The sequence below is a fragment of the Trematomus bernacchii genome, unplaced genomic scaffold (assembly GCF_902827165.1).
Source record: "Trematomus bernacchii unplaced genomic scaffold, fTreBer1.1, whole genome shotgun sequence".
Taxonomy (NCBI): Eukaryota; Metazoa; Chordata; class Actinopteri; order Perciformes; family Nototheniidae; genus Trematomus; species Trematomus bernacchii.
Genome location: NW_022987717.1, coordinates 1 through 25,733, shown reverse-complemented (window position 1 = coordinate 25,733; position 25,733 = coordinate 1). Strand labels below are relative to the sequence as shown.

The following is a 25,733-nucleotide window of genomic DNA, read 5'->3' as shown; positions in this document are numbered from 1 at the left end:
TCAAGCAGATAGCAGAAGGAATACCGGCAGATGAGCCTCCGTCTCACTGGGGGGTCAGCTACAGTGCTCACTGAATGAGCCACACAAAAGCAGAGCAATTGGGGGTTGAAATATGGCGCTCTGATGAAGAAGAGTTTGAGCCAATCAGCACCTCAGTGCTAATCTACAGTATCAGGATGCCTTTACACACCAGACACTCGGTGTCATAAAGGGAGGAGGAGAACGAGTCAGGAAGCCTGACGGACATGTTCTTCCAGCTCTTGTACAAAGATGAACTTTGAATTGAATGACCAGATGTTTAAAGATGTACAATTAATGATTGTTTTTTTATATTTCCAATGACCAGACATGTGTTAAATAGTGGTGATAAATATATTTAGTCAGATCAGATTACATTTTCACACTAAACAAAATTAATAAATAAATATTCTCAGATTATAAGGTATTGAATAATAAGGTATTTCTAATATTATAACAGATAATGTTAATATCCTTAATCATCCAGCACTCAGGCTTAACAACACTACTCTGTAATGTATTACCCATGCACAGACAGACATAAAATGATGTTTCAAGTACTGGATTAATTTCAGTTTTGGCCCAAAACAAATATTTATAATAATTCATATAACAATTATGCAGCATATTTGATCCTCAAATTAGAGAAGCATAATTTAAAGAAATTGATATTCTATATTCAACATTAGATAAACACAGAAGAACCCTTTCCAAGTACCATAAGTAGATGTTCAGGTAAGTATGGCTAATAAGAATAAGTGATAGACTTAATTTGGTACAGATCAGTTGTAGCATTTACAAATGTATGAATTAAAGTTTTAAGAATGTTTAATCTTTCCTTTCCAGGTTTTTACAAAAGTCTTTGAATATTTGCCTAACTTTTCCTTTTCAGACTAAAATGAATGTATTGATTTTACTAAGACTAAGTGCCTTACTCTTGACTAAAGCGTAATGAAGTAAACGTAAAGTAATCCTAAAATTGAGGACACTGCAACTTTGCCGATTACAGATTGATCAAATCACCACTGTGAATTGTATGCCTTAGCTGGATCTCTTATGATCCTAAGTTTTAAATGCTTTTAACTAGTGATTGCCTTAAAGCAAATCTTTAAGCTGTTTCTGGTTTTGATTTTATAGTTTGATAAATGACATTAACTAATGGTTTAAATGATAAAAGATATTAGTTTAAAACAAATATTTTGCTATTATGTATCTGTGTTTTTATGTGTGTTCATTATTGTATTTATTGACAAAAGATGCTCCACTCAACACTGATGAGAGATAATTTTTCCTATTATGATTGCCTGTATCAATCATTGTGATTGAATGTTTCAATCTTACTCTACTTTGTGATGTAATTGAATGTAAGGTGAGACCACACTCGAATCTGAAGACGCCTATTGATTTAAGTATTGACCAGAATTATTAGACTAATGTTTTAAGGTTATCAAAAATGATAAAAAGAGAGGAACTGTTAAGGAATAATTCTTCTAGATATCTAACCTTTTACTCTGACATGTGTTATCTCCTTTAAGGAAAGGCCTTGGTGCCATATGTGTTGTTGTCACCAGTGTGAGACCGGTCAACTTGACTGGCACGTAGGGTAATTGTTGTGAGAACACTGAGGCACTTCTTTATCGGTGTTTGTGGGCTCTAGGATGTGAAATCCTTGAGGCCATGAGCGTTGGACGCAGATGATTCAGTGTTTAGTCTACTCCTTCAGAGATGTTGATTTCTCTCTGTGAACCTGTTAAAAGGTCTAGCATAGAGAGAGGTTCTTCAGAATTGATGTGGCAACTCTACCGTGTAGTCAGAACCTCTGACTCTTTGATTTGTGATGTGAATCCTCCGGCCGAATACTCTGAATAAACCCATCAGTGTTTGACATCAAAGCTCCAACTCTCACCGTGTCTCCTTCCTGAGTCGGTGACTCCATGCATTACTACACAGAAGTTTCCTCCACATATATATATATATAATACAGTGTATGATAGATAGATAGATAGATAGATAGATAGATAGATAGACAGACATCAGTGTTGTCAAATATCACATACATTTATTTGACGTAGCCTACGATTTGTTTGTGTAGTTACCATCTGACATCACATACATCGTAGCATTAAAGTTCACAGTTTATTTATAATTTAAAAAAATAAACGCTATTGAAGCAGTTCCTGCCGTTGCTACGTAGTTCAAACGGTAACAACGGACTATTTTCTTAGCGGATGCATGTCATTTTAAATCAATAAAACTACTTTTTAAATCAATAATACTATTTTTTAAATCAATAAAAACCTTTTCTAAATCAATAAAAGCATTTCAATTAATATTGGGAGTCATGTCGTTACTTTGTTGAGAATGTGGCCTTGTAATAAGCGGGATAATGTGCAGCGACTTGGTCATTCATGCTGATCAAGATCCCTCCGCTTTGCGTCGGGCTCCTGATCTGCCTGTAGGGTGTTCTTTTACCCATAATGACCGCCTCGCTGCACATTATTCCTTAAGCCTCTTACACACCAAACTGACACCAAAGAACACCAAACTGACACCAAAGAACACCAAAGAACACCAAAGAACACGTCCCGACGGAACGTCGCCTCACGTCTCCTGCGTCTTGGCCATGTTTCGCACTGGAACACACCGCAAAGACTTCAGCCGACGGCCAAGTAGCACATATGAACTCCGCATGCGTGAGTGGCAATAAACTCTCCTTACCAGCAGGCGGCGGTAGTGTGTATTCGTCATTCAAAAGAGGCAACAACCGGAAGACAGACTGCGTGATACACCGAGAGAAGAAGAACAGACTGCGTGATATAAACAAACAACAAAAAGCGTGTGCGTTCCATGTTCACTCTACAGCGAGAAGCTCATGGGGCTTTCCCGAACCTGTGTCGAGAGCTGGAGTTAAATGAAATCTCAGATTTGCCTTCTTAATAGTTTGTTTGGGTCCCTCACTTCCGTTTCGCTTCTCATGCACTGATTCGCTAGCTGGACAGCGAATCAGAGTGATTTCTTTGGCCGACGGCCTCCCGATTCAACATGTCGAATTGGCGGCGGAAGGTGTCGGCATGGCCGAAAAGACACGACGGTGCAGTACACACCAATCTGAGAAGGGCGACACGACGCTCATCGACGGCCAGACATCTATCGACGTCTATCGACGCCGAAAATCGGCTTGGTGTGTAACAGCTTTTACATGTTTGCGAGTAAGCGCAATGCACGCTGGGAAACAGGTTAAAATTATTAGATTGAACACATTGTATTTTAGTAAACACTGAAAACGGGTCCCACAGACCCAAACAGCACACAAAGGTTAAAGGTAAGCAGATAATAATGTTCAAATGTGCTAAATATATACACTGCAAAAAAAGAAAAGAAAAGAGGAGTCAAAGTAGCTCACGACTTGTTTTATTATTTTAAAGTAGCTCTCATCCTAAAAAAGGTTGGAGACCCCTGCATTAGAGCGTGAAAACTGTAACTATAAGTATCTGAAAGAAATATGTGTAATGAAAGAAATACCAATAACTGTATTGCATTGTTTTCTTATTGCTAAATACTGTCTATGGCCCAATCCCAAACCACTCCCTCGACCCTACCCCTCCGTGACGGAGTGAACTCCGTCTGTAGCCACACTCGCAGCTCAATGAGGCTCCCTCCTGTCAGATGGAGGGAGTAAATATAGCAGCAAGCTTTGGGACAAACTCCCCTCTCTCCGGCAGAAACAGGAAATGCCGTAACTGTATGTAACAACGGTTTCAAATCAGCATCTCTTAGACAAAAAATGTAAATTAATAACTCAAATAAAACTCCAAATATCTTTCATTGTGTTACTTTTTCTGTAAAGCTCTATTAGTTTTAAACCTGATTTTTATAAGCTTCTTAGTTTTTGCAACAATCTGTAAATATACACAACTTTATAATAAAATGCACACATTTACCTTTTTCTAGACGAAACAAGGGTATGATCCTAACTTAAAAAAATATGAGGTTATCATGAGGTCGTTAACATTGCAATTTATCAGTGGATGTTTGCTGGAACTGTTTGTAAACAGCGTGTTTCCTGACGGACACACACAGCGTTGAGACCGGTCAGGTAGAGACCGGTCTCCAGTCAGCACCGATGCAGACTCGCTGTTTGAGGGCTTGATAGCCCACTCCCCTTCCACTCCGCTCCACACTCGTTGGTTTGGAACAGCACTTAATGTGGCGGTCCCTCTGCGCGAACGCGCAAACGGAGGGGTAGTGTGTAGGGGTAGGGTGTAGGGGGCGGTTTGGGATTGGGCCAAAGTCTTTTTCGTCCTGCATTTATTGTGCCCCCCCCTAAGAAAATAACTGGCCCCAGCGTGGCCCCCCCAGTCAAATAGATCTAGAACCGCCACTGCATTATCGACTTGGTCATTCATGCTGATCAAGATCGCTCCGCTTCTCGTCGGCCTCCTGATCTGCCTGTCGGGTGTTCTTTTACCCATAATGACCGCCTCGCTGCACTTTATCCCTTACATGTTTGCGAGTAAGCGCAATGCACGCTGGGAACACAGACTCCTTTCAAAATAAAAGCACTTCTTCTTCTTTGGTGTTTTACGGCTGTTTGCATCCACAGTGTTGCATCACTGCCTCACTCTTTTTTTTTACTGTTTCTCACACTTTTATAAAGTCTTTATAAAGTCTTTCCACCAGACCAGACATTCTTAAAAAAACGCGCTTTCTCCACAATCTATTGACATGTATATAGACTTTTTGCACTACTTTTTATTTTGTATTTTTTTATTTCATTCTATATGTTGCATTGTTGGAGGAGCTCAGGTCAGAAGAATTTCATTGCCATTTCTACACTGTAGCGTATGTCCATATGACAATGAAACCTTTGAATCTTGAATTTAATCTTGAATCATGGGCGTCACTTTATTAGAAAAAGTGGTGGGGACAATTTCTCCAGATTTAACATCAGCACAGCAGAAGACAAATGATGTCCCTGAAAACCCAAATGCATAAACCTCTGGACCTGCAGTGTGTTTTTAAAACAATTAACACCCAACTACAGGTCTTGTTGTGATTTTGAGTGAATTTGTACTTTTATGCACACAAGAAGCAGCCAGGTATAGAGGACAGAACATGGCATAAGTATAAAATGAATACACACATAAATACAGGAAAAGAATTAGGAATAAATACAGAAATACAAGAATAAATAAATGTGGAAAAAAACAAAACCCACTGTCCCACTGTTAGGGACTGGTGCTGGACGTCTCTAGTCCGTCCTTCGGGGCTCTGTGAGCGGGCAAAGAGAGGTGGTTTTCCCGGACTCTCTCCTGGAGGTGTGAAATAAACAGAGTCCCACTGTTAGGGATTGGTGCTGGACGTCTCTAGTCCGTCCTTCGGGGCTCTGTGAGCGGGCAAAGAGAGGTGATTTTCCCGGTCTCTCTCCTGGAGGTGTGAGATAAACTGAGTCCCACTGTTAGGGACTGGTGCTGGAGGTCTCTAGTCCGTCCTTCGGGGCTCTGTGAGCGGGCACAGAGAGGCGGTTTTCCCGGTCTCTCTCCTGGAGGTGTGAGATAAACAGAGTCCCACTGTTAGGGACTGGTGCTGGAGGTCTCTAGTCCGTCCTTCGGGGCTCTGTGAGCGGGCACAGAGAGGTGGTTTTCCCGGTCTCCGCCCTGGAGGTGTGAAATAAACAGAGTGCTACATTTTGTAAATAGCAGAATACCTCCATGGCGCATAACTGCACTTTACAAGCCAGGGAAGGTGCCTCAATCCTGGGTATACATTTTGTAAATAGTGCAATACCTCCAGGGCGCATAACTGCACTTTACAAGCCAGGGAAGGTGCCTGAATCCTGGGGTAAACATTGTTTAATTGTTTAAGTGTTTTTAAATGTATGGAACAGTGTTTTGTCTCTTTGAAAACTCTCCCGCCATTGGCCGGATACATGGGGATGATTTTATATTGACTATGACCGTTAATATTTCAGTGAGACGAAGTACGTCCGGTGACGGGAGTGATCCCATGTTAATTTTGTCCAAAAACCAGAGCATTCCCTCATCACCTGCAATGCCTTGGTAACTGCATGCAAATTAGCGCATTTTAATTAAGCCTAGTTAACGCCTAATTTGCATATCAATGTGGCGATTGTGATGACGTTATTAGAATAGATACACATTTTACTGTATTCACTTTAAGTGTCTCCCCTTAAGTACAGTACATTAGCCTGTATGCCCATGATAAATGGTCTTGGCTAAACCTTGAGCTAACTTATCCATTAGCTAGTAGCCTACCATAGTTAACTATATTTGTTATTGTCTTTAGTTAATTAGCTGTAAACTCGAGGCACTGGCAGTTTAGTAATTTGTTCATCACCACTCACCTTCAAAATAAGCCAAGAAAAGCCGGCATAACATGGGACAGTAAAGTGGGAGGTACTGCTACCTGTCTGTCTGAAGTGACTGCCGATGACTGTCCGCACCGCTGTGTGCGAGACGTGGAGGGACGGAGGGTAGAGAGAGCATTGGAGCTTCACAGTCTAATCTCCCGACCTGATATTTTAATTTTGTATTCAATCAATATATTTTTGGAAAGGGAAACTGTGCGCAAACAGCAGTAGATATATATTCATTTATAAAAATTAAAAAAGGGGGAAAAAAAGGGCACTTTCTCAGAGAAAGTTTCTCTGGAGGAAGAAAAAGGGCAGGGGCTCAAGCCCACTTTGATGTCTATAGGCGCGTTCACACCAAGTACTTTTCCCACAATAGTTCATGAGAACTTTAGTTCATGAGAGCTCTTTTAGTTCTGATGAACTAAAGCAGATCGCGTTCACACCAAAATGAGTTCCTGGGGGTGGATTAGGCAAATGAGCCGCTGACGTCACTTCTTCTTCTTCTGCTTTCGGTTTACTGGCAGGCCACAAACAACTTCACGGCGAGTACAGTAGGTGGTGGTATGCACCTTAAAGTTGCAATTCGCCAAAAAACCGAGAGAAGAAGAAGAAAAAAAACTTCCGCTTCCGCTGTATGCTTCTGTTTACCTTCCGACCTCAGACACGGTATGGAGTTGACGTTTTGGTGCTCGTGTTATACAGCTTCGTAACTGAGTTATTTAAGCCAATAACTCAGCCACAAATCCAAATACAGATCGACCATTCAAATGCAATAGAAATGCTGAGTCGGAGGCAAAGGCGAAGGCGGTTAAGAAGCCTTAACAAAAGGATTGGACGACGAAAAGCACACGCTATGGACATGTTTCGCCGTAGGACAGCTGAGGAGGATGACCGTTATCACGCCCAAAGAACAGCAATGGTACGTTCATTAAATCACATTAATACTATCTAATGTAGGATTTATGGAGTTATGTAGGGCTAATTTGTGTCTTTGTATGTGTTCCAGATATGCGAATACTGCGGAACGCGTCGTGTCCCGCGCTCTCTCTGGGTGAACAATAGAACATCGGCCTGGTGGGAGAAGGTGAGTAGTAATACCAATCCCGCTTCAATCTCATTAGTATGCATAAAAAAGTGACAGGTCACACCTTCTAAGTCCCGCCCCCTAATTATGCTAATGAGCCCCCTTTGATATGCTAATGAGCCCCTTTGTTCGAGGTGTTATCGCGTACAGGTGTTACATCCTCCCGGTAGCCCCCACCCCTCTCAGCCCACCCCCCTCCCCCTCACATACAGGTGTTACATCCTCCCCGTAGCCCCCACCCCTCTCAGCCCCCACCCCTCTCAGCCCCCACCCCTCTCAACCCACCCCCCTCCTCCTCCCCTCTCCTGTCCGGTCAACATGTCCGTTACAGTTTAAATCTTCCGGTCAAAGGTCTTCTATGTTATTTATTGAGCTTTTGAAACAAATTGATATGATTCGATATTAAACCAACTAATTATAGTAGATTAATTAACTATTCAAACGTGTACAGTAATTTACAATAACACAGGAATAATAAACGGAGCGCTCTCCCCCTCTCCTGACAACACGCCAGTATCATGCAGCTCGCGGATCCAATAATTAGTGACCCGACAGTAAAACTAAACATATCTATAAATAGTTTAGGTAGTTTGAGAGGTAATTAAAATAGCTACGTGTGAGGATTGATTTGGATCTGATCTGGAAAAACTCTGGTAAGTGCTTTTATCATTATAATATCATGTCATTATTTAATGTTGTTTTGTGTGTGTGTGTGTGTGTACAACGAAGTCTCTTTGAGAGGAAAATTATAATTTAAAGATCTTAATACCCCCTTATTGTTTAATTACTTCACACAACTATTAAAGAATCCCTATATGAAGTTACATGAGGCTACATTTACTGGTGTGCTTCCCTAGATGATGTAAATATCATGTGTGAAATCGGGGGTGACCCCCGTCCCAGATAGAATCATCCCTCTGTCACGCCCCCCTTCAGCAGTTCTGGGGCAACCCCCAACACCGCTGCAGTCTGAGAGCCAGGCATATGCTGTGATGTCAGAAGATAGAGGTGGGGGGTGGAGTGAGCTCGATAAAAAAAAAAGAAATCCAGTGCAAACTAGCTAAAAAGCCACTCACCAAGTCACCTAAACTTTCAAAAACGAAAATGGCAAAGAGACGCATCGATATGGGTTTAATCAGCGAGACGCCTGTGACAACTTACCGCCATCCGTCGGGAGCGCCAGTCAAGAAACGGGTGCAGTATCTGTGCCGGGTTCAGACCCTCCGTCTGAGGCTCTTCATGAAAAATGGAGTCTGGATGTGTGAGACTGTCTCCCCTCACACCCCCTCCCACCCCCTCCCCTCCCCCTGCCTGTCACCTCCTGATCTTGCTATCAGCCTTTAATTCTCATTCACTAAGTCACCTAAAACTTTTATTGGAATTGGGTTTTCTTTAGAGCTGTTTTCAGTGAGACAATGCAGTTTCTGATCATTTTAAGTTTCAAGTTTCAAGGCTTTATGGCATATGCCCATTAGCTACAGTGTAGATATGTCAATGAAAAACATAGGTCACAGGCTCCTCCAACAGTGCACATAAAACAGATAAAATACTGCAATTTGTGCGTAATTCTCTCACAAAGGAACTGTAAGATACACGTTTATGTATGGAAAACTTTATAACTTGGTAAAATATTCATTCATTTGTAATGAATTGAGTTTTCTTCAAGAATCAAACTCTAAATGGAGAGTTTGTGATTTTATCACTGTTTCGATGAAACAATGCAGTTTTGATAACTTGACTTGACTAACATTACTTTTTTTAAATATATGTTTTTAGATGCTTTACTTTTGATTTCTTTCATGTTATTTTAACACATTACTTTTTTCATATTTTTCAACATACTGTGATATATTTTTTTTTTTTCTCTCCTTTTTTTCCATTATATTTTTGAATATACAGACATTCAACGCAATAAGTCCCACCCCAATTAGCAAATCATCCAAAACTAAGGACCCCCACTAAGACGAACAGATTTTCTTTAAGACTGTGACTCTTAAAGGCACTTTGGGATTTTAGTAAAACAATCCAGTTTTATGGAAATAACTTAAATGATTTTCGTTTTTTCTCCTACAAAGATACTTATAGTTACACTTTAATGGATGCAAAACTTTATAAAATATTGGTAAAATATTCATTCATTTGTAATGAATTGAGATTCTTAAAGAATCAAACTCTAAATGGAGAGTTTGTGATTTTAACACTGTTTCGATGAAACAATACCGTTTTGATAACTTGACTTGACTAACATTACTTTTTTAAATATATGTTTTGTTAGATGACTTTACTGATTTTTGCTTTTTTCTTCCTTGCTTTTGTTTGTGTTACTAGGATACTTTTAGATACACTTTGAAGTGTGCAACACTTTACAACTGATAGAATAGTACTTTGTAAGGAATTCGTTTTCTTGGTAGAATATAAAGTACTTTTGTAAGGAATTGGGTTTCTTAACAATCCTGTTCCACCATTAAATCACTTAATCTGCTACTTCCAGGCAAAAGCTTTTAAAACTTGCATCGTGTATTAAGTCATGTCTTGGCAAAAATGAGAGTCCTGGGTGCTTTAAAACATTTCTTAGAACATTTTGATATATTCAAACACATAATGAACTGCAATGACTCGCTGCTGCATCAAATTTATTTTACACTGCTGGGAGGACAAAACTGTGAGACTCTCAGACCCTTTTGTTGTCAATCTAATTAGCCTGTCCTCATTCTAACTAAAGTAATTTAACCTAAGTGGAGCCAACCTAAGGAGTGGGCCCTACAGTCTGGGATGTGTTTATTCAAAACCATTTCAACACACAATGTCATGACTTTTTCAGGATCTTTTTGTCAAACTATGCTATGACTTTCTCTCATTTTTTTCATTTTTTTTTTTTTTTTTTAGAGATCCTATACTGACATTGCAGACAAATTATATAATATAATTCTTAACTACATACTATACTTGGACTTTTTTCACGATACTTTTAACATACTATACTAGTACTTTTAAAAATAAATGTTCAGACATTCTATACTGTGACTCTTTAAAAAAAATGATATGTAGGAAATACTATACTATGATTTGAAGACAACAGTTTTTTTTAAATGTAAAAACACTTTTTATTATTTGAAGAATTTCATATTTACAATTTATTGTTTTCACCCCATAGGAAGCAGTAATACATTTATACTGATTGCAACATCCCCATGATCTTCTCCAGCACAGAATCCCCCAGATGAAGGGAAATATTATAATGGAGTTTTTGCACTTCGGCCAAAGTATTCATGTGTATGCTGTTTTTGACACAAAGATGCATTACATCTACAAACAGAGCATACAATGCGAGCACATGATACACTTTTGGTGTTTGTTTCATTTCTTCGGTAATGTTACAGAATGTTTCGGAAAATGAAGATTCCAGTACCACTTTAAAAGTTTCGCTTACAATCGTTTCCCAATGACCCGGAATAGTACAGCCAGAATGAACGATATCCAAAATGTCTTCTAGTTTACAAACTTCGGCCGTTCTGTTTACACGGGGATCACTATTCATTCTGTTTTCAATCGTCATCAACAACACACTTATTAAACAGGTAATGACTGCATTCTGATAGATATATACAGATTGTTTTCCATAGTAGTTACCCATTTTTATTTTAAGTATCGAAAAAAAAAAAAAATCCCCGGCTTCAATCAACCGCTGGTTATTAGTCTTCTTCCTATCCATCCAGCTCGGCATGGATCTTTTCAAGTCTCTCCTTGAGGCGTCTGCAGTTTTTGAGATTGTACAGAAAAGCCTCCGAAGCGCCTTGGATCCCCCATTCAGCCGTGTAAATGTTTTTTTTTTTTTTTATGGTCATTCACTGTAATGAAGTCGGCGAGCCAAAGACTTTTCATTAACGCGTTGTAATTGTTTCTGAAGAAATATTCTGGAATGTCATTCAGACAATCGTGTTACCCTCTGGCCGGGGTGACTGACTCGGCATCCATTGCAGATTTTTTCTCTGTACCGATGCAGCACCCTCTCCAGAATATCAACCAACTCCGATTTCACTATGTTCATAAACAGAGACGTCTTGGCCCCAGGAGTAACATCAGCAGCAGTAGTACTGCAATATGTGGGTGTCCACAATGGTGGTGATGATAGGAGACAGGAGTCACGCTTTGGGGAGAGGTGTTTAATTTCACAGATCTGACTTGATTGTTGTTGTGATGGCTGAAGGAATAGGGACGGGGGAGGAAAATTCAGAGGGTGAAGAAGCAGAAAGATAACTTGTTTGTAAAACGGACAGCACGTCAGTTTCAGGAAAGATGACACCGGTTTTATGCATGACATGCCAAATATCCTGAAGCCCTACAGAAAAAGGTACAAGTATATTGTGTTGAAAATATCACAAAAAGTCGTATTATTGTATAATGTATTAGTTGCATGTTGTATTTTGATAAAAATCACTGTGTAGTTTTTCAAAAATATAATGGAAAAAGGAGAGAAAAAACAAATATCACAGTATGTTGAAAAATATGAAAAAAGTTATGTTGTGTTAAAATAACATGAAAGAAATCAAAGTAAAGCATCTAAAAACATATATTTAAAAAACAAAGTTATGTTAGTCAAGTCAAGTTATCAAAACCGCATTGTTTCATCGAAACAGTGTTAAAATCACAAACTCTCCATTTAGAGTTTGATTCTTTAAGAAACTAATTTCATTACAAATTAATGAATATTTTACCAAGTTATAAAGTTTTGCATCCATTAAAGTGTAACTATAAGTATCTTTGTAGGAGAAAAAACAAAAATCATTCAAGTTATTTCCAGAAAACTGGATTGTCTTACTAGAAAATGCCTTTAAGAGTCACAGTCTTAAAGAAAATCTGTTCAGAAAAAAGTACTACCTTCACTTTTTCAACTCTTTCTCATAAAAAAGTCCCCTTGATCTCTTCTCCATCATAATCTTTGAGTTTGTAAACAGATGGTTGACGAGGTATGCGTTCGGACGCCGTAAATAATTAGTCGGTATAACTCTGTTCATATTTTTTTTTATCAAAGACCCTCTCGCCTTGGAAATTCTTACAAGTTCCCCCTCCTCAAAGTTCATTTCCGTAGCACCTTTCCCCCACTGATGCTAGTGACCCCCCTTTGTATGCTAATTACCCCTTTGTTCGAGGTGTTATCACATGTAGGTGTGTTCAGTTAAACACTGAGATTTTCAACATACTACTCTACAAAATGATTTTTTCATATTCTTTTGACAAACTATACTTGACTTTTTTACGGAAAATCATGACAAACTTTAATGTGACTTATTCTTAATTTTACCATACTAAAGTAAGACTTGAAAATACTATATCGTTGTTTTTTAAATTATATTTCAACATATAAAACAGAACTTTTGTTTGTGTTAGCATAACATTGACTGGCTTTTCCTTGATCATTTCAACATGAAATGAGTTTTATTTTTTATTTTATTTTTTAAATGATATTTTAATATAGCATATTGGCGGAGATAATATTTACGGGCCCTTTGAGTAGAATGTTAAAAAGTAAGCTAGTCCCAGACTGTAGGGCCCACTCCTTAGGTTGGCTCCACTTAGGTTAAATTACTTTAGTTAGAATGAGGACAGGCTAATTAGATTGACAACAAAAGGGTCTGAGAGTCTCACAGTTTTGTCCTCCCAGCAGTGTAAAATAAATTTGATGCAGCAGCGAGTCATTGCAGTTCATTATGTGTTTGAATATATCAAAATGTTCTAAGAAATGTTTTAAAGCACCCAGGACTCTCATTTTTGCCAAGACATGACTTAATACACGATGCAAGTTTTAAAAGCTTTTGCCTGGAAGTAGCAGATTAAGTGATTTAATGGTGGAACAGGATTGTTAAGAAACCCAATTCCTTACAAAAGTACTTTATATTCTACCAAGAAAACGAATTCCTTACAAAGTACTATTCTATCAGTTGTAAAGTGTTGCACACTTCAAAGTGTATCTAAAAGTATCCTAGTAACACAAACAAAAGCAAGGAAGAAAAAAGCAAAAATCAGTAAAGTCATCTAACAAAACATATATTTAAAAAAGTAATGTTAGTCAAGTCAAGTTATCAAAACGGTATTGTTTCATCGAAACAGTGTTAAAATCACAAACTCTCCATTTAGAGTTTGATTCTTTAAGAATCTCAATTCATTACAAATGAATGAATATTTTACCAATATTTTATAAAGTTTTGCATCCATTAAAGTGTAACTATAAGTATCTTTGTAGGAGAAAAAACGAAAATCATTTAAGTTATTTCCATAAAACTGGATTGTTTTACTAAAATCCCAAAGTGCCTTTAAGAGTCACAGTCTTAAAGAAAATCTGTTCGTCTTAGTGGGGGTCCTTAGTTTTGGATGATTTGCTAATTGGGGTGGGACTTATTGCGTTGAATGTCTGTATATTCAAAAATATAATGGAAAAAAAGGAGAGAAAAAAAAATATATATCACAGTATGTTGAAAAATATGAAAAAAGTAATGTGTTAAAATAACATGAAAGAAATCAAAAGTAAAGCATCTAAAAACATATATTTAAAAAAAGTAATGTTAGTCAAGTCAAGTTATCAAAACTGCATTGTTTCATCGAAACAGTGTTAAAATCACAAACTCTCCATTTAGAGTTTGATTCTTGAAGAAAACTCAATTCATTACAAATGAATGAATATTTTACCAAGTTATAAAGTTTTCCATACATAAACGTGTATCTTACAGTTCCTTTGTGAGAGAATTACGCACAAATTGCAGTATTTTATCTGTTTTATGTGCACTGTTGGAGGAGCCTGTGACCTATGTTTTTCATTGACATATCTACACTGTAGCTAATGGGCATATGCCATAAAGCCTTGAAACTTGAAACTTAAAATGATCAGAAACTGCATTGTCTCACTGAAAACAGCTCTAAAGAAAACCCAATTCCAATAAAAGTTTTAGGTGACTTAGTGAATGAGAATTAAAGGCTGATAGCAAGATCAGGAGGTGACAGGCAGGGGGAGGGGAGGGGGTGGGAGGGGTTGTGAGGGGAGACAGTCTCACACATCCAGACTCCATTTTTCATGAAGAGCCTCAGACGGAGGGTCTGAACCCGGCACAGATACTGCACCCGTTTCTTGACTGGCGCTCCCGACGGATGGCGGTAAGTTGTCACAGGCGTCTCGCTGATTAAACCCATATCGATGCGTCTCTTTGCCATTTTCGTTTTTGAAAGTTTAGGTGACTTGGTGAGTGGCTTTTTAGCTAGTTTGCACTGGATTTCTTTTTTTTTTTATCGAGCTCACTCCACCCCCCACCTCTATCTTCTGACATCACAGCATATGCCTGGCTCTCAGACTGCAGCGGTGTTGGGGGTTGCCCCAGAACTGCTGAAGGGGGGCGTGACAGAGGGATGATTCTATCTGGGACGGGGGTCACCCCCGATTTCACACATGATATTTACATCATCTAGGGAAGCACACCAGTAAATGTAGCCTCATGTAACTTCATATAGGGATTCTTTAATAGTTTTGTGAAGTAATTAAACAATAAGGGGGTATTAAGATCTTTAAATTATAATTTTCCTCTCAAAGAGACTTCGTTGTACACACACACACACACACAAAACAACATTAAATAATGACATGATATTATAATGATAAAAGCACTTACCAGAGTTTTTCCAGATCAGATCCAAATCAATCCTCACACGTAGCTATTTTAATTACCTCTCAAACTACCTAAACTATTTATAGATATGTTTAGTTTTACTGTCGGGTCACTAATTATTGGATCCGCGAGCTGCATGATACTGGCGTGTTGTCAGGAGAGGGGGAGAGCGCTCCGTTATTATTCCTGTGTTATTGTAAATTACTGTACACGTTTGAATAGTTAATTAATCTACTATAATTAGTTGGTTTAATATCGAATCATATCAATTTGTTTCAAAAGCTCAATAAATAACATAGAAGACCTTTGACCGGAAGATTTAAACTGTAACGGACATGTTGACCGGACAGGAGAGGGGAGGAGGAGGGGGGTGGGTTGAGAGGGGTGGGGGCTGAGAGGGGTGGGGGGCTGAGAGGGGTGGGGGCTACGGGGAGGATGTAACACCTGTATGTGAGGGGGAGGGGGGTGGGCTGAGAGGGGTGGGGGCTACCGGGAGGATGTAACACCTGTACGCGATAACACCTCGAACAAAGGGGCTCATTAGCATATCAAAGGGGGCTCATTAGCATAATTAGGGGGCGGGACTTAGAAGGTGTGACCTGTCACTTTTTTATGCATACTAATGAGATTGAAGCGGGATTGGTATTACTACTAAGGTGGTGCCAACGTACACCAATGTGCAGTGGATCAAAGATTTACGAATGTCCAAGGGCTCTTTTCAACTCCTCTGTATTCGCGGGGCAAGACATGCGCACAGCCCTTATGAGGCATCTGAACAGCATGGAAATTGTAAATTGACAATAAAGCTGGTCTTTTGTACAGTGCATTTGGTTCTCTTTTTTATTTACCACAGTCAACAGACACAATTACAATAGTGCAGACACACCTTAGTGCAAAGATTAAATGTCAGTATCAAAACAGTACTCATACTGTATATTTGTATATTAATATGAGTATATTATTATGTTAAATGTGTGTTAAAGACAATGGGATGAGGTTGAAAGCTCTTTAAAAAAGCTTTTGTATACCATCTTTACTGTGATAAATACATACATGTTAAGCATACACACCTGAAGAACTACGTTACACACACACAGGTTAGTCTGTGTACCGCTGCACTGCTGCTGGTTTAAACAAAGACAGTCATGATGCTAGTGCTGTGCATGTAGGTTCTCTTTTATTTATCAGCAGCAGATCAATAAGTGTCAGTAGTATCAAAACAATATAATAACAGTGGCAATATATATATATATATATATATATATATATATATATATATATATATATATATAATAACAGTAGGTAGGCTCAGCAGCAGACACACCTTAGTGCAAAGTTAGGTGTCAGTATTAATAACAGTGGCATATATATATAATCACAATAATACAAAATTAACTGTCCCAGGTGTAGGCAATTTGGGGTGAAGTGTCTTGCCCAGGGACACAACGACATCCTGACTGCAGTGGGGGTTTGAACCTGTGCTCCCCTGATCCGAACACCAACGCACCAGACAACTGCACCACACGCCTCCTAACAAGTCATTGTACAGTTTATCAACGACGACAAGTTTTTCTTAATTTTTGTATTGAAGGCCTGTTGGATTTAATCAGCTCACTGCCAGAAGCCCAGCCTGAAAGGTATTTTGTTGCTCCACCTGGCACCATGAGCAGCTGGTCGTCCGATTCCTGGGCCTTGTGTGAATGCAGCAGACGTTCGTCGTGCATCTCCTTGGCACGCAGGTCCTCATTCTCCTTGCTGACCATGGCACGGCAGTCCATCGCATGATGGTGTCAAGGAAGCTGTCATCCCATGCCTGCTTTCCTAAGGTGAAATAAGCAAGATACAAGATCAGTTTAATCGCAACAACGAGACAACATTGCACATGGTGCAGGCAAGGACAGTGTACAAAATGCAGGTGTAAAGTAGAAGATAAGATAGGATCAAATAATATCAAATAAAAAATAAATATCAAAGTGCCCTTATTTATTGTTTTGTGCTTAATGTATGCTTGAACTTTGTTTTATAGGGATTAGTGGACATCAGTTAGATGTGTAACCTTCTTTCAAGGCCAGAGTAGTTACAGTGTAAGTGGATTGACATCTAACATAACATGGCTCAGTATAATTATAACAATCAATAAAAAAAAGGAAAAATAAATAGAATTTCAATTACATTTCTACTTAAATGTGCAAAAATATTAGAACATCAGTCTTTGTGGCATGCAGGTAATCAACTGTTTAAGCTTTTACCATTAACATGTAGAATGAATGTTGCAAATGACTTGAAATTATAGCAACTACAATGTATTGTTAGAGGTAGCATTATGTCCAGCTAGCATGCTAATTGCTAACGTTATATTATCGTTTATCCCGGAGGGGAAAACTAGTTTCTAATCCTGAGAGAAACACCTCGCCTGAAACACACGATTAGTGCCATGAGTTAGTGAAGCAAATTACAGAACATTGCACACTTATTCACAAGTCAAAACGTGTTCATAGCGGGCACGGCTGAGAATAGCTAGCTAGCTAGATGTTGTTAGCCAGCTTGGACCTATGATAGCAAGTTCTAGCATGGCTAGCTCGATCTACTGAGCAAATAAAAGTACATCTAAGACCAGTATTGTGCAGATTAAAACAGTGCAGTGCATGTATTTTATTTTACCTTCGTAGTCGTCCCAACATGACTTTGCCAGGTCTGCTAACTTGGCTGAGCCACGGAAACTGCATTCAGTAGAAGCTTCTGAACGCGGCGCTCCGCGTCCTCCGAGTAAATCGACAGAAGCGCCGACACATCCTCATCACTCCACCGCTCCGATGATTTATTTAGTGTTGCTATAATAACTGCTTTCACAAAAGTAATCTCTTCGGTGCGCTGGCCGAAGCGAGCAAATACAATGGCCGCTTACAAAAAGAAATTCAGAGTCAAACGGGCGTGGTTTGCATTCCGCACAACCAATCAGACGTATGAACTATTTTCTCCCACGACAGTCCCTGCTCTCTAGCAGGGACTGAAAAGCGGGTCAGATGAACTAATTTGAACTACTTTAGTTCCTGGGGCTTTTTGGTGTGAACGCAAATATATAGTAGTTCTGATGAGCTATTGTGGGAAAAGTACTCCAAAGTACTCCGGTGTGAACGCGCCTTATATGTGCACGTGCCTGCTGGGCTAGGTTTACAAATGTCATCTACTAAACATGGTCAGTACCCCTTTAACTTGACCACAGGTGTAGTCAAGTTGGAGTCATATGTGTCTCATTGGTAGCCAAAAATAAGGTGAGAATATAGTATAGAATACAGAGCCAAATACAGAGCACTTCTATAAGGAAAGTTCACTATTAAACCCACCACTCCTATATCCTGCCTGGATTACAGTAGATCCTCCAGACCAGCCTTACCCCTTCCTCTTACGTTTCCTCAGTGCTCAATGAACAACAATACCTGTAATAAAAGTTGAACTGACATATTGTTGAGGAGTGGTCCGTGCTGGAGAAAAGTCAATTTGGAAAAGCTTGAGCAACGCCCTGATTATGAGTCGTTATTCCAGTAAAACACGTAAAGAGTTGCTTTCCAATATGTCAAAGATGTTGGTCCTCGTTGTGAAGTGTAAGTCTACTATACAGTAAATTACCTCTAATGTTAAAAGACTAAAATGGCAATAGGTTTCACTCATTTGATCTTTAAAATCAAAATATGCATTTAGATTTGTCAAAACAATCACTGATGGATGTTAGAATGTGTCTCAGGGTCCTGATTCAGTATCTGATGTTTCACTGTCCTCTAGTGGAGGATCTTAAGTGAGACACATTCAGGCGTCATCACTCAGAGAGCTTCCTCCACCGTCTGCTTTAAAGGGTCAGCTCACCCAAACTAAAACACTTATTTCCCCCTTTGTGACGGTCTGTCTGTTTTCCTGTTTTATTTTAAAAAGTGTTCACCTCCTGTCTTATGTCTGTGTCTGCTTCCTGTCTCTGTGTTTTCCCTCCTTTTTGATTTTTGATTCTGTTCACTGGGTACCATTGTGTTTTTCCTGCCCTGCCTAGCTCTGTCTTGTCCTTTGATTCGTTATGCATGAATTTAAGTTCTGTTTTTTCTGTTTGTTTTGTGGGTTCTTTGAGATTACTAAGAAGTGATTTCTGGTTTGTACGCTGTATATCAAGACAACCTTCAACAAAGGTAATGTTCTGTGTCGAGACCTTCTCTGCCTCTGCCTTACCCTCGGGTCATCCACCTCCCTGAGTCAGTAGCATATAAGCAGTGAGTAGTATATAAGCACCAAACGTGTCTTTAACCATATTTTTCTTTTTCAAGAAAAGTTGATATTTTGTTAAAAAACATTACTTTATTGTGTGGTGGGTGTTACTGGTAATAGGCTCATCATGCATATTAATAATCTAAAGAGGAAGTAAACCTAGTCTCTTACCAGCCTGATATCCGTCTTCTGCTCATTGCTACAGAGGAGAGGCATCTTTCAACACATGGTTCCTCCTTCACTGTGAGTAGAAACAGTTTCTTGATGTAATGATTCTGTATACCTCCTGTGAACATTATTTAATCTGACATGTTTTATAGTCTCACAGAGATGAGAGGAGGCAGCTATGAGTTTAACTGCAGCAGCGAGTGGATTAGTTGTCTTCCTGCTCTCTGTGTCAGGTACTGTACATCTACACTTACATTCATCACATGAACAGAGGGGATTCTGGGGGAAATGTGGGACTTGTAAAATCAGGTCACATGTGGGAATAAGTGGGATGGATTTGTGTAAAAGGCAAACCTAGCAGAAACATTTAAAATGTATTTGTGTGTAGAATTGTAGAAACTCAAAGACGTTACTAGTTTTTTTGATGGATTTTCTGAAGATCTTGTTGTGCGTTGCCACTGTCCTTTGCTCCAATCATCTGCATACAATACCAGTTTGCTTTTCACTTTTACAAGCGTTAAAATGAGGATATAGTGTATGCATAACTGTTCCATCCTCTCTCTGTGAAAACATTTTGCTTTGTTTTTTCTTAAGACGACTTAAAGAATCTCCAGCTCTGTTTTTATTAAGTTTAAGTGATTTAGAGAGATATTCTTAATCTAAGTCATAACATATTGACTCAACTCTTATGGATCATACCTCTGCACCAAACCCTTCTAGTTCCTTCTCTCCTCTCTGACCTCAGAGTTATATTCACACTCTGAGTTAAAAGCAGTCTTCTTCTTTTCTCATCTGTATATCAGACAGAAGCTGCTCACACCTCAGTGTTCTGCATTTATTGTTCTTGTTCACACTTACCTCAGCAGCAACCTGACCACAGAGCGAACAGAGAGGAAACTGTTCAGAGAATCTCACACTATTCTAATTAATATGATCGCTAATCATTCACTGTTCATTTATATGAAGGCATTTTCCAATCTTGTGTTAAACTGACCGTACCCTTTTTGCGTAGACTTCTGTTCTACCTGGTTTGATTAAGAAACAACAAAGTCAAAGAGTATCATTGGTTTTAAAGTGTCTGAGAAGGAATTCACATGTGTTTTTCTGCTCTATCCCAGTAAAGTTTGTAAAATGTTTATTTTTACATTCTTTGTTGAAAGTACTGTTCAGGCAATTTCTCAACAATTTATAGATTAACTTTGATTATAGTTTCTGATGTGCTCTGTGTTTCAGTGGTTCAGGGTCAGGATTGGGGATTGACTTACTCTTCTACTGAGATCTGTGCAGTGAAAGGATCAACAGTGGAGATAAGATGCAGCTACATGGAGAGGCAGTGTTGACACAGTTAAGAAAACATTCTGGTTCATTAAACAGAAAGGTGGTGAACCTGTAGATCTGACCACAGACTCAGAGTATTCAGGTCGTGTAGAGGATCTCTGTGGAAACAACATCTGCACTCTGAGAATCAGAAACCTGAGAGAGAGCGACTCAGTTGTGTACTGGTTCTGGATCAAAACAAACCTAGATGCATACTGGGGTCCTCCAGTCACTTTGTCCGTCACAGGTATCTGAAATTGTACTCTTAAAACATTTAACTTTTTATTTTAATTTTGATACATGAACATTATTGATCTTTTTTTTTATGTTTGTACCTTTATTCAGATCTCCAGGTGAGCAGATCAGGATGGTCTACTTTCCTTCAGTGTCTCAGCAGTTGTTCACCTGGTCAAACTAACTACATCTGGTTTAAGAATGGACAGGAAGTGAAGAAAGACACATCTCCTTATGCAGACTTCAGATATGACTCAGCAGACAGTTATTCCTGTGCTTTAAAGGGATATGAGGACTTCCCCTCTCCTTCAGTGTGTGAGTTTACTCAAAGTCTTCCACTAACATAATAACATTAACATACAGTATAACATATATCATCATTGCACTCATTTATCTATTTACCCACCAGAGGTCCCCAGCAGACATGGCAGTGTCCAAAGACACTGAAGCAGGGCTCTAGGTTTTCTGTTTGATTTTAAAATAGGTAAAATATACTCTTGCTACGAGGGATGCTACTAGAAAGAAGAATAAAGGAGAACTATGAAGGAAACTTCTTCCATGACATAAAGATTAACACTTTCCCTCAAAGTGTTTAGATTTCTGATAAAGGATGGAATTAAGTTAACCACCCACTCTGTGTTTTATTAAACTATTATTCATTAAAATATCTTCCACCGTGGAATTAAATGTGAAATGTGTTCATGTTATCTCCTCCAGATGCTCCAAGCTTTAAAATGTTTTGCTTTGTGTTTGTGAAAAACGTTTCTTGCTTTGTGTCTCTGGACATTTGCAAGTTGCCATTATATCTACCCTTTAATGTTAATAACTTTAAACACATCTCCTCCAGATGCTCCAAAGCTCCCCTCTGTGTCAGTGAGTCCATCTGCTGATATAGAGGAGGGCAGTTCAGTGACTCTGACCTGTAGCAGTGATGCTAACCCAGCAGCTAACTACACCTGGTACAAGAAGAATGAAGACTCTCCAAAAGCTTCAGGACAGATCTTCATCATCATCGACTTCAGAGCTAAACACAGTGGGAGTTATTCCTGTGGAGCCCAGAACAAGTTAGGACGTAGTAACTCCATATTTCATCAGATTGTTGTGACAGGTACGTTTTATGCATTCATCTACAACCACAGACTTATCAGCTTGTTTGTTTTCAGTCACATAGTCTGGGTAGGAGGCTGAAAAAGGAGTGTGTGTTCAAATGTACCTTTCCGGTTCGGGATAGGGGTTGTTTTCTTTCTTTTACATAAGGGAATAATTATCCTGAGGGTCCAGATTCAGTATGGGGTGCAGTCATTCCCTGTGCACTCAAGAGTGAGAGTTGTGTCTGTTTTGTGAAGCTTATGCCAAGTGCAAGTGCAAGTGCCCACAGGCTGAAATATATTCCATCGGTATTGAGAAGGAAATAATGAATGGAGTATAATCACCCATTCATCACAAAACTAACAATATCATGAATGTATTTGCATTTGTTTCAGCTTCTTGAACATTGGACAAGAGTTTTTTTATTAACATTACTTTTACAACAAATTATAGTTTTTTTGATTTTGTTTTTTTTAGGAATAGGAAGGTTGAAAATATAGTCTTACACTGCTCCTAGTACTAGGATGGGTTAAAAGCAGAGAAAAGATGTCACTGTGTGTGCTGTGTGCTCTGCAAGTGTGACCATTAAAGAGGGTTTCATCCCTCCAATTATATTCTATTATTATCTATTATATTACACCCCCCCTGTAATACTCCAAAGTGCCCCTAGGGGTCCTTGTATCCATATATGAGAAACACTGCTGTATTAACCATCTGTTCTCTGTTGATCACTGTTTCTCAGGATCATGGAAGCTACTACCAGCTTTTGTAACAATCCCTGTTGTTCTCCTGGCTGTCATTTCTCTCTCTGTCTTCCTGTGGATCAGGTGAGCAGATCTGATCATCTTAATCATTGTTTGTTAAATCATTAAAAGTCTGTTTGTCTGGTGTCAACATTTGATCTTCTTTTTCTTCATAAACTCTCCTAACCAGAAGAAAGAGGGCTTCCAGAGACTCGTCTGAGCCTGAAGAGAGAGCGGACAACAGGGAAGAGGTGAGAATAGATGCTTACGTAATTAATCTAGTACAAAAGAAAACATATTACACTCAATTTATAATGATGGTGGTCTTTAAGTGCTTATAGAAAATTGATCTGACATAGAAGGACCTCTTGCTGCTCTTTTTACATCCTTCTATAAAAAGTTAATTTCTATCACAATCTCTTTGATTCTCCTCTTAGACATGAGTACATTTCAAGTACATCCAGAAGTTTTCCTATCTTTGATCCTTTAATCTTTTCTGTCATAAAGCATCATGTTGATGAAGCAGGGATATTTTTCCATCATTACCACAGCTGCTGTTGCTTTGGCCTTTTCTGTCCTGGGTCCATTCCTCTGTAAATGAAATATCTATTAATGTAAAAATGTGTAGCTGAAAGTGTTTTCCTCCCTGCAGTGTGTACCTGATCAGCCGGAGCAGCAGGATGACCTTCAGTATGCCAGCGTTCACTTCTCCAACAACCGGGCAGACCCTCTTTACTCCAACATGAGAGCAGCTGAGCCCCTCAGACACACGGAGCAACAGGAAGTCCCGGAGTACGCTGCCGTCATGTTCAGCAGTGCTGCCCCGAGGTGAGCAGATCCTCACACAGGAACATTAGTCACATATAATTTAATTCCTTTTGCATTATTATTACCTCTAAGAAATACATCATTTATCTCTTAGGACCAGAGGTCAGGACTCTGAAGAGGATCCAGCTGCATTGTACAGCACGGTCAACAAATCCACATAAACACAGCAGGCATTGCATTTGAAGGATGATACTTCAGTTCTTTTACAATCACATTTCTATTTACACAGGGTAATGTGGATTTTGTAAATACATGTCTCAGGGTGGACCTCTCCATGAATGAGGCGATGGGTTTTCAGCCTAGTTTTTATTAATCTGAATGGCTCAAATGTAAAGATTTTGTTAAGTATTTCACAGCTTAATGTACTGAATTGTAAATATTTCTTGTGTAACATGATTTTTGCCCCCAAAAAATTACAAAATGTAGAGATGTTGCAACAAGGGATCTGATCCCTAACTGCTGGCTTGATGGAAAATGTAGATATTACTACAGAGTTATAATTTACTGATAACAAACCAATTTCCATTGTTTTGTAAGTACATTTATCAACTTTATTCAAATAATATTTCTTTACAATGTTCTTCTTCTTGTCTAGACTGAAATATCAACAACTACTTGTTGGATTCATTCCAAATTCCAAAATAAATGTTGTTTTTGAAAAGCACATTGGGATATTGGAGAGGACACATGTGTTTGCTGATGTAGTTGCAGTTTCATTCTGCTGCCACTAGGTTTCAGTAAAGAGCCGTATTTCACTGATGGAAAACCATTACCAAGAGCCTGTAAAGTAAATGTCTCTTTGGTGTGTGTACGGCCTTAATGTTCACACATTCTTATTCATCCATATTTGTTATGTAAAAGTTCCATTATCACCAATTGAATTTGTAAATGTCTTTGTTACTCTTTAAGTTTATAACCATCACAACTCATTGCAATTATCTATTTTGCTTTGTTGTTTGCACCTGTTATTCTGACCCTTCTCTTTTGTTCTGTACTTCATGTGTTTACTTTTTTCTCTTTCTGTTCTGTATTGGTTTGAGTTAATAAATACAACATTTGAACAAGGAATGGTGGAGCTGCAGAGATATCCCTACCTGCAAATCATATTCTACTGACTTCACAAAACATACAGTATTTGTTTGGTGTAATTCTTGGCAGTCGATGCTCCTCAGAAGGTGTTGAGGAAGCTGAGGAGCCTGAGGTCTGGGCTCCGGGAACGACATCACGTTACCTGGGAGGAGAAATAAAGAAAATACACAATCAGAATCAGAATATAACCAAGTAGGCTATTTAATTGGAAGGTGTTGAAGCATACAATGAACATATTACTTATTATGACGAAATACACATACAGGCAAAATACTGCAAGAGTCAAACACAGAAATATAGAGCAGAAGGAAAAGGTGCATTGAAAAATATGGTAAATATAAATGTTTATTATAATGAAAGAGATTAAACATATTGATTATTAGTGGATGTAAAATGTAACAAAATAACCCAATCATTTTTCCCACACTGTATTCATCATCATTGCAGTGGTGTAGTTTTGTACTCTATTTATACTATATACATGGGCGTAATTTCCACTGGGGACAGGGGGGACATGTCCCCCCCACTTTTCAAAATCCCATTTGTGTCCCCCCCCCCCACTTTTAAATGTGTTTATTTTTTTACGCAAGCGGTCATCGTCACGGAGGAGCGTCTGTGTGTGTGTGGCACGAGCGCATCTTGTGAGAGAGATATAGAAAGAGAGAGAGACATAGAGAGTTATGGGGGTTGTTGTTAGCATTTGGTGCTAGCTCGGAGCTAACGGAGATTAGTAGCTGTTTCAACAATAAGGAGAGGGGGAACTCTTTCCTGTCGGATTTTGAGAGCCTGATAGAGAGAGAGAGAGAGAGAGAGAGAGAGAGAGAGAGAGAGAGAGAGAGAGAGAGAGAGAGAGAGAGAGAGAGAGAGAGACAGAGAGAGAGAGAGAGAAA

General features: G+C 39.0%; 1 protein-coding gene across 4 annotated transcripts in view; it reads left to right on the top strand.

The window, feature by feature from the left end:
- The window catches only part of LOC117492049 (B-cell receptor CD22-like), a 62,559-nt gene extending 37,724 nt beyond the window's left edge, over positions 1–24,835 (top strand). For all 4 annotated transcript variants that reach the window (XM_034142193.1, XM_034142190.1, XM_034142188.1 and 1 more), the window contains 2 exons: positions 23,579–23,754; positions 23,849–24,835. In XM_034142193.1, coding sequence (XP_033998084.1) covers positions 23,579–23,754; positions 23,849–23,915 — 243 coding nt within the window. In that variant the 3' untranslated portion in view covers positions 23,916–24,835. The remainder of the gene's footprint in view (positions 1–23,578; positions 23,755–23,848) is intronic.
- The last annotated feature ends 898 nt before the right edge of the window (positions 24,836–25,733 follow it).